General features: G+C 36.4%; 3 protein-coding genes across 3 annotated transcripts in view; 1 reads left to right on the top strand and 2 right to left on the bottom strand.

Annotated features, from left to right (window-relative positions):
- The window catches only part of HELRODRAFT_175287 (hypothetical protein), a gene marked incomplete at both ends in the record, with an annotated part of 10,883 nt that extends 1,980 nt beyond the window's left edge, over positions 1–8,903 (top strand). The window contains 14 exons of the mRNA XM_009022727.1: positions 909–1,073; positions 1,298–1,948; positions 2,404–2,638; positions 2,726–2,985; positions 3,118–3,180; positions 3,261–3,353; positions 3,534–4,033; positions 4,312–4,631; positions 4,762–4,943; positions 5,060–5,305; positions 5,560–5,727; positions 5,826–6,031; positions 6,431–6,663; positions 6,776–8,903. Of these exons, the coding sequence (XP_009020975.1) occupies positions 909–1,073; positions 1,298–1,948; positions 2,404–2,638; positions 2,726–2,985; positions 3,118–3,180; positions 3,261–3,353; positions 3,534–4,033; positions 4,312–4,631; positions 4,762–4,943; positions 5,060–5,305; positions 5,560–5,727; positions 5,826–6,031; positions 6,431–6,663; positions 6,776–8,903 (5,450 nt within the window). The remainder of the gene's footprint in view (positions 1–908; positions 1,074–1,297; positions 1,949–2,403; positions 2,639–2,725; positions 2,986–3,117; positions 3,181–3,260; positions 3,354–3,533; positions 4,034–4,311; positions 4,632–4,761; positions 4,944–5,059; positions 5,306–5,559; positions 5,728–5,825; positions 6,032–6,430; positions 6,664–6,775) is intronic.
- A 2,065-nt stretch (positions 8,904–10,968) lies between these two features.
- HELRODRAFT_82644 (hypothetical protein) lies at positions 10,969–12,658 on the bottom strand (the record flags this gene model as incomplete). The annotated part of the gene is made up of 3 exons (XM_009022726.1): positions 10,969–11,031; positions 11,963–12,088; positions 12,440–12,658. Coding segments are annotated over 3 exons (408 nt in total), but the record flags the coding sequence as incomplete, so codon positions are not given.
- A 1,193-nt stretch (positions 12,659–13,851) lies between these two features.
- HELRODRAFT_175285 (hypothetical protein) lies at positions 13,852–15,564 on the bottom strand (the record flags this gene model as incomplete). Its single annotated transcript, XM_009022725.1, has 1 exon — positions 13,852–15,564. One exon carries the CDS (start codon positions 15,562–15,564, stop codon positions 13,852–13,854), a length of 1,713 nt encoding a protein of 570 aa, XP_009020973.1.
- Between the last annotated feature and the right edge of the window lie 4,436 nt (positions 15,565–20,000).

Genomic DNA, 20,000 nt, shown 5'->3' with positions numbered 1-20,000 from the left:
ACACACACACACACACTAACACACACACACATATACGCACACATACATGTACCCACACAACTCAGAAACTGTTCATAAAGAAATATTGATTAAAAGAATGAATGAATATTCATGCTTCGATTATTCATATGACGATCAAGTTATTTTCTGGGCTGACGTTGACGCTGGCAGGCTAGTAATTATCATAATTTATGCATGTAATTTCGTTAACTAGCTAGTAATTACAATAATTCATACATATTTTAAGGCCGTGAATATGATTAATTATAATGTATGCTGTGTTCATATTTTGCAGTATCAAAAAAGGTCAGATCATTACAACTTTAAACAACGTCAGCAATGGAGGCAGGAGAGGCAACAACAATGTTCCATACAGCAACGATGACAAAAAATTCATCCCATCATATCTCTCCTCTTCTTCATCTTCATCGTCTTCATCTTCATCAACAACAACAACGACGAAATCTTTGAGAGTTGTGAATGTTGTTGATTTGTTTTCAGTATCTTTAACTTGGATGGATTCCGTTGTGTTCGATTATAAGTGGAAAAATATCTACTGGCTGGATTCTCGATCCGGGAGAATCGAAGTGGGATCGATGGATGGGACGAAGAGGAGCGTGGTTGTTTGGGGTAACATGAGTATTCCTGGTTGGCTGGTTATTGATCCTGTTAGGAGGTCTGTTTGCTGATTGGTCGGTTGTTTGATCGGTTTATCGTTGATTGGTCGGTTGTTGATTGTTGTTGATTGGTCAGTTGGTTGATTGGTCAATTGGTTGATTGGTCAGTTGTTTGATTGGTCAGTTGGTTGAATGGTTTGGTTGATTTCTCAATAGCTTGGTTGATGATGAATTTTTTGTCACTAGTTATATTAAAAAAAAATAATTCTCACAGTTTCATGTTCTGGATAGACAATGATAGACTGGCAAGAATAGAACGGTGCGGTCTGAACGGGAATTCCAGGAAAGTTATTCTTAGTAATCCGGATCTTACAGCTCCATTTTCACTGACTTTAGATGCAATTGATGAACGTTTGTACTGGTTTGAAAGTGCCACACTCAACATTATGACCTCAGGTTAACGATTAAGATGTTATGTTATTTGTGTATTACTTACATTTATCTTTCTTCCTCTCTCTCTCTCTCTCTCTCTCTCTCTCTCTCTCTCTCTCTCTCTCTCTCTCTCTCTCTCTCTCTCTCTCTTTCATTGCACTGAAAATAAATATATAATGGCGGTGATAACCAAATTGTATTAACTTCGTTTGAGTTAAAATAGTTCTTTTATAAAAACTGTTACGCAGATTTCAATGGCGATGACGTCATAGTCTTCCACACAATTGAAAGGAATCACCTTCCGGTCTACACCATAACGATGGCCATTTCTCATTCCGGATATTTGTATTACACCGACCATTCCCAATTTTCCGTAAGCGCTATGAAAAAATATTCAAAAAATTCCGACGACACGGAGGAGGACGTGATTTATGATTTTTTGGGACTTCCGGATTATCCACAGTGCTTGAGAGTTTTCGAGGAAAATCTATCTTACCCCAATCGGACTTCTGAATTTGCACATCCCTGTTCTTATTTGTCGTTGGGGGGTCCAAATCCGCCATTTTATTCCTGTGCTTGCCCAGCTGGTGTTATGCTGGCGGATGACGACGACCACGATTGCTTCGAAGGTGTCATTCGTATTATACTTATTTTGTATTCAATCCAATTTTTAACATCTCTACCGAAAGGTTCCAAAAAGATCCTCTTGGTAGTTCATTACTCGAACATCCGACTTATCTCACTGGATACTACTGCTTTTGCTGATCAAATCATAAACATAGAATACATAAACAAAGATAGTAAAGTTGTTGCTGCTGATTATGACCCAATTTACGAGAAAATCTATTGGACAGATTTGAAAACAAGGGCAATATATAGGTCAAACTTGAATGGATCAAGTTAGAAATTATTCAATATTATTATTATTATTATTATTATCGATCAATCGAAATACGAAAATAACTTGAAATTGTGTTTAAAGGCTTACTTTAAAAACAGTTTAATTGTTTTGAAAACATTTGAAATCACCCCGATTGGCTTTTTTAATGTTTTAAACTTGTCTCTAATTAAAAATTCATGGCCGATTACATTTATTAACAAATTAACTTATACAGTTATTAAATCGACGTATGCCATTTATTGCGATAGAAACAATCCGTAACCAATTTGAATATTTTACCGTTTTGCACTTGTCATAGATAATGAGCATTGTGGTTTTATTGAATATTATTACATTAGTATATATTTTAATTATTCTATTTTCTTCCATTCATTAGATTGACTTTGATTGAAATAAAAGAATTTCCATTATTATTATTATTATTATTATTATTATTATTATTATTATTATTAGGTGCAGAAATGCTACTGAGAACCAATGTCTACGAACCAGAAGGCATAGCCGTTGATTGGCTGTCGGGCAATTTCTATTGGACGGATGCGGCAGCCAACAAAATTGAACTCGTAAAAATACCGGCCAGTGATAGGTCAGAAAGATCTAATTTAAAGTTTGTCGAGCCAATCAGAAAGGTAATAATTCAGGATGGTCTCCAGAAACCGAGGGCCATTGTTGTCGACTCCTTTGCCGGGTAAGTCAGTTTTTGCTCGAAAATCATTGTAGGGGTAATGTTAATGTTAATAATAATAATATTAACGTACAATTCAAATCATCTCAGTTACATCTTCTGGGCAGACTGCAGCAACAAAAGGGGCAACAAAATCGAACGAGCCCGATTGGATGGTTCCGAAAGAACGCTCGTCATTGATTGGCCGACGGTCGTATGGCCGAATGGATTGGCCCTCGATCGGCCAATGAGAAGACTGTTTTGGGTCAAAGCTAAGTCTCACGTGATAGAGAGCAGTAATTATGATGGCTCTGATTGGCGGGAAGTTGTATCACGTGACGTAGTTCACTTGTTTGGGCTATCTCTTATTGGTTTGGAGGATTTTTTGATAATTACAAATACAACTATTTATTATGTAATATTTTATTAATATTATCCTTTTATTATTATAATTTTTATTATTATTATTAAATAATAATTTTTTTTATTCAATCAATTTCTAGATGAATTCATATACTGGACCGACTGGAGCACTAACTCCATTGGAAGGGCTAATAAGATTACCGGTTTGTGGCCGTGTGTTATTAATGAGGATGACGATGACGACTTTGATGAAGTATTAATGACGTATTAATGACGTAACTAGGTGGGACGAGAAGCGAATTAGCGAGTGACCTCCTTGAACTTGTAACCGTCACAGCTGTCTACAGTAAGGCACAATACATCCCCAACTTCAATTGTTAGTCATTTGGTTTTTTTTTCTGAGATGTTTATTGTTGTGGTTATTTTTCCTAGTATTATTATTCACCGTGGTATTGATAATAATAAAAGTATTAATTAAAGTAATAATAAAATTATAAATTGAAATAATAATTATTACCATAATTAAATTTTATCCACCAAAAAACCCCCAAACCAGCCAACGCAACCAGCTTACCTTGTTTTGAGGACAATGGTGGATGTAGTGATTTCTGCCTCATCACACCCAATAACAACACCACAACCTTCAATGAGATAGGGGGTAAGAGGAGGGCCCAATGCCTATGCCCTGATGGTTTTATCCTATCCGGGGTACATATGGATCAGTGCTCTGAAGTCAAACCAAATGTTGTTCTCTACATAAATGGCAGTTTGAAGGTTTTGCAGATGGAGATGATGGGAGAGGGGGAGAGAAAGATAGAGATGATGATGAAAAAAGGGAGTGGATTTGAACACAACATGATTTTTCATAATAGTAGCGTTGTTTCTGGTACTAGCTATAATATTATTAGTAATGCTAGTAACGTAATTAGTAATGGTTACATTAATGAGGTGTTATCGAACCACGTAGAGTTGTTCTCATTGGATGAGAATAACGTGGACTCATTTGATTGGCTGGTTAGGGGGCAAAGTCTCTTCTGGTTGGACGGAAGAAATAAGGTGGGCGGGTATCAAATGTCTTTCTTCTAAATTAACTTATTGTTTTAATTGAAATTTTATTATTTTAATGAATATATTTGTTTTGTATTGTTTTATTTTAACTTTTGTTGCAACTTTATTTACGTACATCGCTCTAATACTTGAAATAATTAGCAACTGTTGATGTAATTCAAGTTTCCACGACATCTTATACAAGTTATAAATAAATGAAATTTTAATTCATTTAAATTTATAAATAATAATAATAAAATTAATTCATTCCAACGTTCCAACTCCAGATCATATATAGGAGAAATTTCGTTGAAATACGCGCTGAAGACCAACATAGTACAAAAAGCGTTAAAACTCCATTCTTAACTAACCTACAATCTCTTCCTCTTCAGACATCATCATCATCGTCGTCGTCACCGTCATCATCTTCACCATCATCTTCGTCGTCATCATCAACGTCATCAATAGCAGTGGATTATATATCGGGCAACGTATATTTTGTGATTTCCAACAGAATCGAGATGTTGACTAGTAGTGCCAAGAGTAGAATCGTCATTGCCTGGAAAAATGTCAAGTGCAGCTTCCTAAATATTGACCCGATGAATGGGTATTTCCGTCTTGTGCTATTTTTAACTTTTTGGGAAGTTATATTTTAATTTTAGGCATTGTTTCTTTCATTATTATTTTCATCTTCATGATTATTTTGTATTTTCATATTTATTTTTCAACCTTCTGAGGTATTTATTTTGGATCAATAAACTGATCTCAACTACGATAGAAAGAACATCATTGGCTGGCAAAAAGAGGTCATCCATATTAAACAATCTAGGTCGGGTCATTGGTCTGACCTTTGACCCGGTTTTTCGATATATCTATTGGTCAGATAAATTGGGTCAAATTGAAGGGGCCAATTATAATGGTACGCTGGGTTGATTGACAAACACGATTATTCAACACATATTTATTGAATTTTTTTAATTTAAAACAAATTATGATTTATTAAGTTATTTATTATGATAATTTTGTTTGTTAAAGGTCTGGGGAGATATACCTTGCTGTCTTCAACTTCGTCATACCAACCGACATATTTGAATTTTTACAAAAACGACATCTATTGGTTCGATTCTGTTGAAGGTCGTCTTATGAAAGTATCAACAGCCAATCAGAAAGCAGATACAAAATTAGATAACTCCACCCATCGTGAAGGAAACGTGGTATTGATTATGAAAAACTTGAAGGGTCTTAAAGGGCTCAGGATTGGTCATCCAACTGTCCAATCAGGTTGCTCGTAAATATGTTCAAAATAAGAAAATATTTTATTAACTATTTCTAATACATATATTGTATTAATCATTCATAAACTGCTAAAATATGATTATTACTTAATGATTGTTGTGATATATACATAGCTGTATAGCACATACACACACATACATACACAAACACACACATGCACAAACACACACATGCACAAACACACACACACAAACACACACATATTAACATAACACCACACATTCTGCATAACGACAAAGGTGATAACTATTGCTCCTTACCAAGAAATAGTGGCTGTTCTCACATTTGCCTGGCCTCGTCCACTCCTACCACCACTACCACTACTACGCTGAACCATGACGGCCTTTATAAAGGACGCAACTGCATTTGCCCCGCTCATCTAGTTCCCGACGATATTCAGTGTATAGGTTCGCATTAATGAAAATAATAATAATTATTATTATAATTTTAATAATAATTATTATTATAAATAAATATTAAATTATTTATTTTTTCTTTAATGTAGTGCCAACCCACGCAATGTTCATAGCAACGGCGAAGTCTCTATTCAACTTCGTCGTCGACACAGCCAGCGGCAACATTGTGATCACCCCTCTGCCCTTAACCTTCGTCAATGTCAAGGCCGTTGCGCATGACGTCACGGACAACGTCATCTACCTCTTGGATCAGGGATTGGGAGTTGTTTCCGTTCCTCTCAATGATTCTTATGTGGTTTTATTTGAATTTTTGACGGATTTTTAATTTCGATTTCGTTTGTTAAGTTTTTTGGCTGTCACTTGTTTCATTTATTAGTTTATTTATTTATTTATTATTATATTATTTATTTATTCGTTATGTTCATTTTTATTCCTTTTGTTTTATCTCTCTCTCTTTTACAAAAATTTTCCAAGTTTCATTTTGTATAACTTCATCCAAATCTATCATTTTGTAATCAATCGATCGATCGATTGATCAGCAAAACTCATCAACACCTTTAATCTTCAATCACAATCACTTCACCCATTTGTTAATTTGTTCTTTCACTCAGTTTTTCATTCATTTATTCTTATTCACTCCACCTCTCGTCCGCTATTCATTCATTTTCACCACCATCGCCCATCCAATCACCAGCTCTCGCCAACACTCGTGGCACCATTCAGCCCGAAACCCCCACAACAACCATTCGACATGTTGATCGACCCGCGAGATCGCGCCCTCTTCTGGACTGACAAATCAAAAAACGTCATCGTTATGACGTCACTAGGTCAGGAATTACGTCACGGGATCATTGACCTGGTCACTGAGAACACTTTGATGGGTAGAAAGGCTAGGCCGAGGCATCTTGCTCTTGCAGTCGAATCCAGGTTTCGATGAATTGGTGTTTTTTTGTTTTGTTTTTTTACTTATTTCAGCAATTACATATAATTCTTGAGTAAAATTAAAGAAAAACAAATAAAACTTATTTTCGCTTCATAGATTGTTGTTTTTTGTCGATGAAGACCATTCAATCGAATACCTTGACCTGAATGAAAGTGAGAATGAACGACAGTCGAAGCAACGACGCCATCAACCTAAGAACACGCGCGGTGCAAACGGCATAGAGCCTAAAATAACGAAAACATCGAAGACAGTGGTGCAAACGTACAACTCTATAGGTCCAATTTTTGTAGACGAATCCGCCAAACGCATCTACTGGTACAATTCATTCCAAAAATCAATAGAGTTCTCAAACTTTGATGGCTCTGAGAGGAGTCGTTTACTGAAGAATGTCAATCATCTGAGTATTTTTACAATCATCAATGAGCTTCTTATTTGGGTGGACAACCGCACGAATAAGATGAATGCCTACAACTTGTCAACTGGGAAAGTTCTAGATGTCCATATGACTAGTCTGATGGAAGGAATCACGGATATCTTTGAAGTTTCAAGGAGTCCTACAAAGAAGGTTGACAACCGCAAAGAGGGTAAAGCAGAGGCCACAATTTGCAGCACACTGGGCTGCTCCCATGGTTGTAATGGGACCTTCAATGGGTGTAAGTGCCCGAAGGAGATGCACCTTTCCGACGATGGCAGAACTTGCGTGGACAGCACTTGCCCTCCGCAGAGTTTCTCCTGTCGCTACCTCAAGTTTGGTTACGATGCGAGTAGGAATGAAATTAAAGAAGAAGCGAGGTCGGTCAGAGAGAAAGTTCATTTTTCGAGAGATCATCTGGTAGATGTGGGTAGTTTCGTTCATTGCATCCCGGAGAAATGGAGATGCGATGGAGAAGAGGATTGCGATGATTCCTCCGATGAAATTAACTGCACCATTTGTCAGCCGGATTTCTTTTCCTGTCCTGGCGATAGAAAATGTTTGAGACGCGATATGATTTGCAATGGAAACGTCGATTGTGGCGACGCCAGTGACGAGTTGAACTGCCTGATGTGTATGGCCACGCATTACAATTCATTCGTATTAACGCCGGCCAGTGAGTTGTACGAATGCTCTGAAATCGAGTGTATCACATCGGATCAGCTATGTGATGGAGTTAGCGATTGTGAGAATGGATTGGATGAAATGAATTGTCGGAAAAAGAATCCGGTGGAGAAGTTTGAAAATTCTGCCAATGATTCAAAGACACATTTTTACATGGCCTTAACAACTGTAACCATCTGCCTACTCATCATCGGCATGATGATGATTGCTTTCTGTCTGATGAAACGCGGTCACAAATCATGTTGTCGACTTTCCAAGAAGGAGAATCTGTACACGGCACCCCCGACCACGGCCACAATCACAAACGAAAGCTACGGCATCTGTGCGACGGCTTCATCTTCATCACCATCGAAGCTTCTCACTTCTCCACCTCCTCCTGCTTACTTCAGTCCTCCACAGTTCAAACTGAACAACTACCGCTCGTCTCTCGATTCGAGCGTCAGTCTGCTGGCAGCCGATGCGATCATCGGTCCTTACCCATCGCCAGCCACAAGTTTCGTCGAATCCAATCGACATCATCGTCGAAGTTTCCGTTACGATCCTAAAAGCAGAACAACTGCATCCTATTACCCTGCGATGTGTAACAGCAGCAAGTCTAATGAAGTTTGTCTCGCATGTGATGACGACAACTACGACTCGAAATCGCAGCCTCCTCCGCCTCCGACCACTCCTTGCAGCCAGTTTCTTTCCGGGAATGATATGCTCGCATCTTCATCATCCATAGCGGACAGTAGCAATCGCTACTACAGGCACGACTACATGAAGCGCAAGAAGAGATTATGCCATTCAAAAATCTGGGACGTCACTAACGATTCGTCCGTTTACCCGCCACCCAGTGGCAGGTCCTCAGCCACCCTCCCACCGAACCCTGCTCCAAGTTTGTCCGCCATCACTGCTACCTACTCCAACAACAACAATGGTGCAGACGTCAACTGTGCTACTCTACCTAGCATGAATGACAGTACTAATGTTACTGCTGACACTAACAACGTCACCGACTGTAGCAGTGACAGATGCAACAACATTTGTAGTAGCAACAACCACAGTAATAATACTGCCTTCGAAAATATGCATCCTCGCTTGCATTCAACCCCTATGAAGAAGAGTAAGTCCAACCGTCATCATTAGTAACCCTATCTGTCATTAGATTTTATTACGTCTTCGTCATTGTTTCATTCATTAACGTCTTTACAATTTGTTTATCGGTAAGTTGATTTTTTTTCATCATCGTCGTTATCTCTATGATAAAGAGCAATATGAAATGTTGATGGCATTTCAATAATCAATTGCACTTGGGTACACTCACGTACACACAACACACACACACACACATACACACACACACACACACACACACACACACTGCACACGTACACACACACACACACGCAAGCACACACACGACATTTATAACTTGAATTTTATCAAACATTCATCCAGACAGCTAAAGAGAACTTTTTTCTGTCTAGTCAACCCTAAGTCATTATATATATATATACACACACATATATATATATATATATATATATGCTATATAAGCATATATATATATAAATGCATATATATATATATGCATATATATATATATATATATATATATATATATACACATGGATTTTATTTTTTTGCCTTATTAAAAATTTTTGTTCATTTATCACTTTTTAAATAGATGTTTTAACCTTTTATTTAAATTTTTTGCAATATTATTTTGTTAGAATTGGTTTAATACCGAAAAAGGCCTAACAAAGAACATAATGAATTGTATATAGTTGAACTGTTTACGATCATAAATAAGTTAATGCTGTTTAGATGTTATTTGCTTAAACTTTATATGTGTGTTTGTATGTGCGTGTGAATGTGTGTGTGCGTGTGGTTTGTGTGTGTGTGTGTGTGTGTGGCAATTCCATATCAAAAGTTTTGAGTTCCTTTAAGAAGTACCGCTATATTACATTACATTACACTGCGTTACGTTACGATAAAACAATCATTCAGCCATGTTCATTCAGTGAATCGGAGATTATTTTTGACAGTGTGAACATTAAGAAGTAACTTTTTCTATAGATATTTGCGTCTGAAAACGAACTTAATTCGCGTGTGTATATATATGTATGGGTGTGTGTATTTGTGTTTGTTTGCGTGTGTGTGTGTGTGTGTGTGTTTGTATTCATTTTTATATTTGTGTTATTTCGTTATTACCGTAATTCCGTGAAGAGATTTTCGACCATTTTTTTTAAATAATTTTTTGTGTATTTTTGTGTATACAACAACGATTTATTGACAGCTTTTATTCGTCATCCCCAATTTCTATTCCTATATTGTGTGTGCGCGCGTGTATGTGTGTGCGTGCGTGTATGTGTGCGTTCGTGTGTGTGTGTATGTGCTTTTTTTTATCGAATTTACTCTTTCCTATACCATTTCTTTCTATTCCATGAACAATAATAATACATAATATTCCTTTCATTTTGATGTTGCAATTAGAATTTTTTTTGAATATTTTGAATAAATTCAGTTCTTTTGGCTACAGAGCTCTGGCTTTTTTTTCTAATTCGCGCATCAATTCGGTCATTTTGAAACAGAAAAACATTTATTCACATTTAAAAAATTATTTACCGTTATTAATGGTGAACGTTTGATTGTTTATGTAGGGTAAAGCTATCGGTTTACTCCAATCTTGACTGAATTTGGCCAAAAATAGATTGTTGGGGATTAATGCGGGGTCATTGTCTTCAACATCATTCTCCAAACTTCCAAATTTTGACGTTGAGTGATCTGGATTTAGACTCCATTCATCGCTCGTTACAAATGTGTCTTCTAGTTTGGTGTCGCATGGTAAATTTTGATTGAAAATATTTTGGGAGTCATTTTTGGATTTTAATCCCGTACTAGCTTCTTGCCAGGTAAGGGTAACTGATGGAAAAGTTTGAGGTCTGAATTTTGGGTCGTGCAACCATGTGCCCGGTTTTGAACTCTCGTAATCATTGCATTCTTCATGTTTTATGGAGTTGCCTGTGGTAAAGGTTTCTATTGTGTCTAGGAGTGCGTATTCAGTATTGGTATGGTTTTTGTAGCTTTCAAACTGGTTGTAGTAAGAGATTGCGTTGGCTGAGTTGAAGTTCAAGTCGAAATTGGCATTGTGTTGTTTATTATTTGTGTAGGCAGATGCGATGTCGTTGGTGTGAGATGGTTGTTTCTGGTTTCGCGGTTTTCTTTTTCTCGTCTGGATTCCATCTTTTCTCATCACGGATGGCCGTCTGACCTGTGGTCAATGAAATGGTTTCATTGCTCTTTAAAAACTAGAAAACCACTAAAATACGAATCTGTTATTAACCAACTGCTACATGCTTGGTAAAAACGTTTATAATGAACCGAAATCCCAAGATGAAACAGTTAAAAAGAAAACAAGTTTATTAATTCCTCATCAATTAAAATCCATTTCAAATAAACAAAGAGCATAAATAAAACAGCAATCAAATGAATCCATTAAATTTATTGCCGGGTGATTCATTGAAAGATCAAGCAAGCGGATGTTTAAAACTTAGATTTCAACGATAATGTTAAAAATTTTATCGCATCACGTTTAAACGCAGTATAATAGTATTCGTAAAATGTGTGTTTGTGTGTGTGTGTGCGTCTGTGTGTATGCATTTGTTTTTGTCTGTGTCTAAGTCAGTCTGCGTGTATATATTTTTGGTGTGTGTGTATGTATGTATATATGTGTGTGTGTGTGTGTATGTGTGTGTGGGTGTGTATGCCTTTATAACTTAAACAGTCTTAAACAGTTGAATTGTTATCGCCAGCCGATAGAGATCACACGATTAAGCAAAACTTGATCCAAAACATACCGCTCCTAATCGAACCAACCTATTTGTTAAACAACTCAGCTGAGTAACTACGTTGTAAAAATACTGAATATATAGATTTTGAATTTGGAGTTTATTCAAATTGCATACAACATTTATACAAAATGTATACGTAATGTATATAGAATACGTACAAAATGTATTGTTACATTCAGAAACTTATACAGAATGCAAATGTGTACAAATACATACATACATAAAATAAAAAATGTATAGAAAATACAAACAAACGATTCAATAATAGCAAATACGTGCAAAATGTATAGAAAATACAAACAAACTATACAATACAAAATACATACAATACATGCAACAAAATCTACCAACACCGTGTAGTTTATAGTAGAGGCCACAAGCATTGCAGACGACATCTCCATCGTTATTTCGTCGCCACAATGTCGTCACGGCCGTCCTGCAGTTGCTACATGTAGCGCCTAACTTTTTGTTGTTCGTCTGTTTGGGTTGATGAAAAAAGTTTGGTGAAAATTAACTTTTTACATTGTTTATTTTTAAAAATCACATAAGCAGTGCCACTAGCAGGTGCGTGTTCTTACGCTGTTTGAAACCCAGAAACTGACTGACAAGTTAGTTTGCAATGCGGTTAGTGTGGGAATGTATTGTGTAATCTTGGTAAATTAATGACACACGAGTAAAATTTCATCCAAATAAAAACTGGATAATTTGTAATTCTAATATTACGTAATAGAGATGGCGTTGGTTCACGTATGCTTTTTTATCAATCTCGATACCTCCGAAAATTTCTTAAGAGTTGTAAAAAAATTCCTATCACCAACAAAAACTCACCCTTTTGAAAGTGTCTTGCTTGACAATGGGCCTATTAGACCCATTAATCTTCTGGTAGAGCCCACAAGCATTACATAGGTAGTGGCCAACCCCATCGCGACGCCATAGCGGGGTTGAGGGTGAACCGCAGTTAACACACTCTTTCGGGAAGTTTGGCGAAAAATTTGAGAATTCGTTTGGAAGTATTGTTGAGAAATTTGTGATTTTTTTGATGTTCATGCATTCTAGATCATCGGTAAAGTTGGTAGTTTGATTTTTTTGCAAAGAGACATCGCTGAAGTAATGGAATACATCAATGTTGTTTGTGCAGATTTCTGGCCCATCTAGCGGTGATGACTGGAGGTTAAAATTTGAATTTGAGTTGTTGAAATGGGGTGTTTTTAAATTTGAATTGTTGAAATGGGGTGTTTTTGAGTTTGAATTGCTGAAATGGGGTGGTGTTTCAACATTTTGGGGGCTGTATTTGGTGGGATTGTTGAAAGTTTGGTTGCTATGAGACGGTAGGGGGTATAGGTAACTTATACCTGGTAACTCAATGATATCCGAATGCATGTTAGGTGAACTGATGAGGTTCTCGACGAAATGTAAGACTTCGAATTTATTTGTGAATCTTTTTAAAATCAGAATAAAATTCTAATAAGTTTCTACGCCAGTCTTTGTAGAGCAATTACTCTTCAGTAAATTAATTATATTCAATTAAATTTTAATTAAACTCCAGTATTTAACAATTATTAATTGAATTTATCTAATTAATTATCTCAATTTAAAATTTTAAAATGTTTATCGTTTTCAAAATATAGCAACAAAACACGTCCTGTTTTGTTAACATCAACAAGACATCAACAATTACATCAACAACAACATCAACAACATCAATAACCGCAACAACTACAACTACATTAAAAACACTATTTAACATCAGGTTAAATGTTTTTATCTAGAAGGAAATAATTCCATTCCATATGGAAGTTTCCCAAACTTAACAACAGCTGTCAAATATCGTCGGATGTATTTTCTTATCCAGCGACTTCTGCTATTGGTTGAAAGTTTGACGTAGGCGGAGCTAAAATGCTTAATATTTAAATTAGTTTTTTCTTATACATCTCGAAAATAGAAAAACGAACAATGTTACAATTTACAAATTTTTATTTTAATTTTTTCACAAATTCAAAAAGTTGCAAATTTAAAAATAAAATAGAGAGAGAAAGAAAGAAAAGAGAGAATGAGAGAAAGAAGAGGGAGAGAAAGAGATATAAATATCAAACAAAACAATAAACTTACGTAATAATTTAAAAATAGTTTGTTGATTAAAATACTGATAGGCTGATTGATTGAATGAAATGTTAATTGATTAATAGGTTGGTTGGTTAATTGATTGTATAGTTGATTGAAGTAACGAGTCAGTTTACATTTCACAAGACGTGATTTTTCACTTTTTTCTGTACAATATTTCTGATTCTTTGAAAAAATTTATGCAGTTTGTTCTTTCTTCTCTGAGTTGGATTCGAACCCGGGACAGTCGTCATCGAGGAACTCTTTACTTTCTTGAATGGCAGTTTAATTTTAACACAGTAGCATGCGTTGTTGGATGATAATGTTGTTGTACTGTGGGATGTTGTTGTTGTGTTGTTTAATGCTGTTGTTGATTTTGTTGTTGATGCGGTTGACGATGAGGCGATAGATGGCGATCTTAAGAAATGTTGTAATTCGTTTGTCATTTTGTTGTTGATGTTGTTGCTGTTGTTGTTACTGATGTTGCTATACTTATTGTTGTTGTTGTTGATGATGTTAAAGTTGTTGTTGCTTAGTCGCATGGCTCGTTGGCAGTTTTCATGTTGGAGTCTGAATCTACTGTTGCAGGCCAAACAGCAACACGAGTCTGGATGGGTGAATCTTGTTGCGATGTTGTTGTTGTTAGAAGTTATATTGTTGTTGATGTTGTTGTTGTTGAAATTCATATTGTTGTTGTTGTTGTTGTTAATGAGTGTGCAATTAACTTTTATTGTGAATTTTTTTCTCTTGTGAGTTTTGAGGATGTTGTTGTTGATGTTTCTCTTGCTGATGTTGTAGTTTTTGATGCAGCAGTTGTTGTTGATGCAGCAGTTGTTGTTGATGTTGCAGTTGTTGATGTTGTAGTTGTTGTTGATGTAGTTGTTGTTGCTGTTGTTGTTGTCGAAATCGAAGGTGATGGGCGAGAGATAGTCACCATCGTCACTGTCAACTTCCTCGCTTGAGAACTTGTCGTGGATGCTGGCGTCAGGAAGATGTGCTTCCCCAGTTTGCATCTCACTCCCAGCCTCCCAGATCGAAGTAAGCAGACTGGCGTTGAAAGTGTCCCCATCCATCGGCGTGACATTCGTGAGAGTGCTTTCGTTCTGGATGTTGTTGCTGTCAGAGTCAAAGTAGATGGGGGAGAGCCAGTAACTTTCATCACCGTCGTCATTCTCTTCACTTGAGCTCTTCGTCCTGTTAATGTTAAAATCAATATCGTTAAAAAGTTCATCGTCAACGTCTTTATAACCTGCACTCTCTGAGCAGCTGCTGTCCAAAGTTTTGAGGTCGTCATTCAACTGCGTGTTCTTCTGTTGTTGTTGTTCTTCCTCTTCTTTCAGAAGTTCTTGTTTTGGTGTTGAGTGGGAGAATTTGCTCTCTTCAAAAATGTTGCTGCTGTTGCTGCTGCTTTTGCTGCTATTCTTTTTAAACATGGTGTCGTCGCTATTGTGGTTGCTGTCACAGCTGTCTGCTTGGACCTTCCTCTCGTTGTCGTCCTCACCACCATCATCATCACCATCATTGGGAATGATGGTGACGGTTAGTTCAACGAACTCATCTGAATTGTGTTTTCCCGAATCGTCATCATCACCATCAACATCATCATCATCATAACTCTTTTGTTTGTCGTCATCATCATCATCGTCGTTGCTTCTGTTGAATGAGTGCTTGATATCATGATCATCACCACCTTCAACATTCAGGCTGTTGGAAGTCGTTGTTGAGTTTGTTGTCGTTGCAAGTGAACCATCGACACGATCGTTGCTTCTCATGTTGAGGAGCTGGTCCATCAGGTGACAGATGCAGCTTTCAACAGCTGCGACTCGATCGTTTGTTGTGTTGTTGGAAGGCATGTTGAGATGTAGTGTTGCGAATGTTGTTGATGTTGATGAGTTGTTGATGTTGTTGAGTTGTTAATGATGCGGATGCTCTGAATGTCTTGTTGTTCTACTCGTTCCAGCTGATCGAATCAGAGCGGATGTTCGCACCTCAGAGCCACTCCACCAGGCGATGGTCAACAAAACAATGGAGTAAAGAGTTATTTCAACTTCAATCAACTAACTCAAATTCAAATCAGAGGGAAACTTACGCATTGGTACTTGGCACCTTATCAGACGGAGGCTTATATACCCTCCAAGTCTCAATAGCACTCAACAAAGACATCAATTAAAAGGACATTACCATCAGTGAATACAACATCAACATCAATTAAAACAACATAAATGAACACAACGATAATAACGTTCAAATCAAAGTCAATCCCAGCAACGAGGATTAAAACAGCGTGAAAGCGACTCCAATAAAAACCCCGTCGCTGAAGTTTATAACGTTCAAATACAATCACTCTGGACTGTAATATCCGCTCTTTAATTGCTTTTTAATTAATCATAAAGATGGAAGTGTGCCTCTAATTAATATCTTTATTAATTACAGGGCGGGAATGCGGATTTTATTGGAGGGTGGAAAGTTGTAAATATGATCGTAACTAAGATGGAGCTTTGTTATTGTAGCCTTCTAATAAAAACTGTTTGATTGAATAGCAGTTGGATGTTAGTCATATTAGTTGAGGTTTATTGGATGGCTTTGTTGAAGTTTGGCTGCTCTGTGTGTGTGCGTGCTTGTGTGTGCGTGTGTGTGTTTATGGACACGCGTTTGGATGATGTCGTTATTATTTTCGTTATATACAACGTTATTTAGAACTTAGTTTGATCGTAAAACCAAATAAGAAACGGTTAATAACTAAGATGCCTACCACTACTATTACTGCTGCTGCTGCTGCTGCTATTACTACTGCTGCTACTACTACTCTTGCTGCTACTACTACTACTACTACTTACTACAATGACTACTACAATAATCACTACTATAATTGTTTGTTGTTTTTAGCGTTACGTTGCAAACAGTTCACTATAACAACAAAACTTTTTAATAAATTTTCAAATTGATTTTATTATTTTCAAATTAAAAAACATTTGAAATCGAAAAGAGCTTAGAAACCAAACTACTCGGGCAAAAAATATTTATTTTCAAAATGTTAAAATTGACCAAAAATGTCGAATTTCGAATACATTTTCGTTATTATTTTGAATCGTTTGTTTGTTCGTGAGTTGTTAATATCAGTCGGTCAGCTGATCGGTCAGCTGGTTAGTAGGTAGGGGGGTAGGTAGGTGGGTAGGTAGGTAGGCAGGTAGGTAGATGGGTAGATAGGTAGATTGGTCAATCAGTCAGTCGGTGGTTTGTTGGTAGATCGGTTATTTTCGGTTGGTCGGTCAGTTGGAATTTTTAAGGTTTTTAAAATGTATTCAATTGAGAATTTAAGTAATTGAATATATAGATTAAATGATTAAAATAATTTATTAATTTGTTATTATCTATTATTAATTTAAATTTTTTGATCAAAATTAAAAAATTGTAAATTTTTTCTTGGCTTTCTCGCCAGAACCCGCAGACAATTTTTTACCGAACGTTTTTAGGATGACGTCATTTTTACCATGGCTATTACTTTTATTTACTCTGACCATTTCCTGTTCCTCCTCCTTTTCATCATCGATAGCATCATTATCATCATCAGCAGCAACAACAACATCATCATCATCATCGATGTATGGCGCGATGATGTTGTTGTTGTTGTTAATATTAAAGCCATAATTTTCTTTGATTATTCGAATATTATTATTATTTATATTATTATAAATATTATTATTATTAATGTTGTTAATAAAAATGTTATTATTTATAATGGCATTTTTGCTAATATTATTATCTTTATTTATGTTGTGATCTTTATTATTGCTATTATTATTATCCCAAATTTGGCTTTCTCTAATAGAACAATTAACTGACCGATTGTAATGGTCAGAAATATCGGTGGAACTATCATCATAGTAAATCGCCCAATCACATTCGAGTTTGCTCTTCTGGTAAGAACTCAACTCCTGATTGGTCGAACTCTTATGAGGTATCTGTAAATACTTACTCTCATTGGCCAGCGTGAACGTCGCCCTCCTCATGGCAGCGATATTATTGGTCGGTTGTTTCAAGTATAGATAAGGAGAGGTATTTATAGATTGGGGTGAAACGGAAGGGTTATTTTCTAAATTGTGGTTTGGGGTTTTGGAGTTCAAAAATTTTTTTAGTTTAGATTTTCCCCTANGTTCCATAATCACTATCGATCATTCGAAAGCACTTTCCCATTGTTCTTCAACTTGCAGACAGAACCAATGTTATTATTATCACTATTGTTGTTGCTATTTATATGGTGGGTGGAGCTTAAATTCAAGCACCAATCAGAAACGTGCCTGTAGAGTCCGAACGATGGAATGATTGACATGCCCACGTGTATGCGGGCCATGGAGGAGAGGGCGGCCAACATCCGGGTCATTTTCTTCGGGCCTTGTGGGGGGCAATAAAAATATTATGAAATAACATGATATTTATGAAAATTATTATGCTTATAATTCAAAAATATTATAATAACATAGCTTGTCATCACGATAAGTGGCTTGCCTCTAAATTAATTTCTCATAAAATGAAAACCCATTTATAGATGTTACAAAACAATTTTCAAATCATAATTATCAAAAATATTAATAATTACATTTAAATATAGTTAATATTTTTTACTTTTTGATTGGCAGATGGCAGAGATGTGGCTCTGCTCAATGCCAGATCTCAGGCATAAGATCTTTAAGGCTTCTATGTGCTCCTAGAAGATCAGATGTTATTCGGTTTATTAATTTAGAAAAAAAATGAAACTGTTCATTTATTCAAGATGGTTAAATTAATCAGTTATTTAGTTAACTGGGTATATAAGTTATAGGTTTAAATGGTTGGGTAATTAATGAAATAATCAATAATATAAATTTAAAAAAAATCGAAATGGTCCTTTTTTGGAATACAAATTAACTTTCGGAGTCTAATCCCAGTTAAGTAAGTCAATCGACTAACTCAATGATTCAGCAATCTATCAATCTATCAATCCATTCCTTCATTTATTTATCCATCTATCTATTCATCCATCTATCCATTCATCCACCCATCCATCTATCAATCCATCGTCTATCTAACTTGCAATGTTCAATTTTTATCTGACTAGGCCATCTCGTCCAGCCGTCCATCCATCCATCAATTCACCCATTCATCTATCCATTCATTCGTTCGTTCGTTCATTCATTCATTCATTCATTCATTCGTTCGTTCGTTCGTTCGATCACTCACTCACTCACTCATTCATTCATTCACCCATGCGTCTAACTTACGACATTCAGTTGTTTATCAGACTCCGCCATCTCAGCCAACCTCTCCATCTTCCTCCTCATTCTTCTCTGCAGACGAATTCTCAGTTCCTGGCGTCTTTTTATTGTTATTATTATCCCTGCGTGTGTGTTTGTATGTGTGTTTGTATGTGTGTTTTTATGTAAGTGCATGTGAGTGTAAGTTTGTGTGTGTGTGTCCGTGTGTTTGTATGGATGTGAGTGTATGTATGTGTGTGTGTGTGCGTTTGTATGTAGGTGTGTATGTGAGTGTATGTATATGTGTGTGTGTGTGTATAATTCTGCTGTGTGTATGTGATTGTCCAATTAGCAGATGATCTAAGTCACCCGCGTAAAAACGCGTCAGTGTATTCATGAGATTGCTGTTTTTTTTGGCGGGAAACAAAAGAATAAAAAAAATAAATTTGACAAAGATAAAACACTAAGAGAATTGAAAAAATTAAACAAATCATTCAATCATTGATAAAGTGACAAACAAATTTATCATCGTCATCATCATTACCATCGTCATCATCATCATCAACATTGTCTTCCTCTTTCTTCATCATCATCTTTCTCATCATCATCATCACCATTACCACCATCATCATCATCTTCCTCATCATAACCATCATCTTCTTCATCATCACCATTAACACCACCATCATCATCATCTTCATCATCATCATCATCATCATCATCTTCTTCCTCATCACCATCATCATTACCACCACCACCATCATCATCATCTTCCTCATCTTCACCATCATCTTCACCATCATCTTCTGCATCATCACCATTAACACCACCACCGCCATCATCATCATCTTCCTCATCATCACCATCATCATCATCAACAAACCGACCATCAACTGCTCTGGCCACCCGCCAAATGAGTAGTACGAAGAGAGCCACAACCGCCTGCTGTCCATCGTCTTCATCCGTGGCATCCGTTACGTACGTCAGACCGACCGCGAAGGAAGCTCCTACCACTACCGTGTCCAGTATCTAGATTATGATGATGATGGTAGTGGTGA

This window comes from Helobdella robusta (assembly GCF_000326865.2).
Source record: "Helobdella robusta unplaced genomic scaffold HELROscaffold_33, whole genome shotgun sequence".
In the NCBI taxonomy this organism is placed as follows: Eukaryota; Metazoa; Annelida; class Clitellata; order Rhynchobdellida; family Glossiphoniidae; genus Helobdella; species Helobdella robusta.
This window is presented reverse-complemented; position numbering and strand designations above follow the sequence as displayed.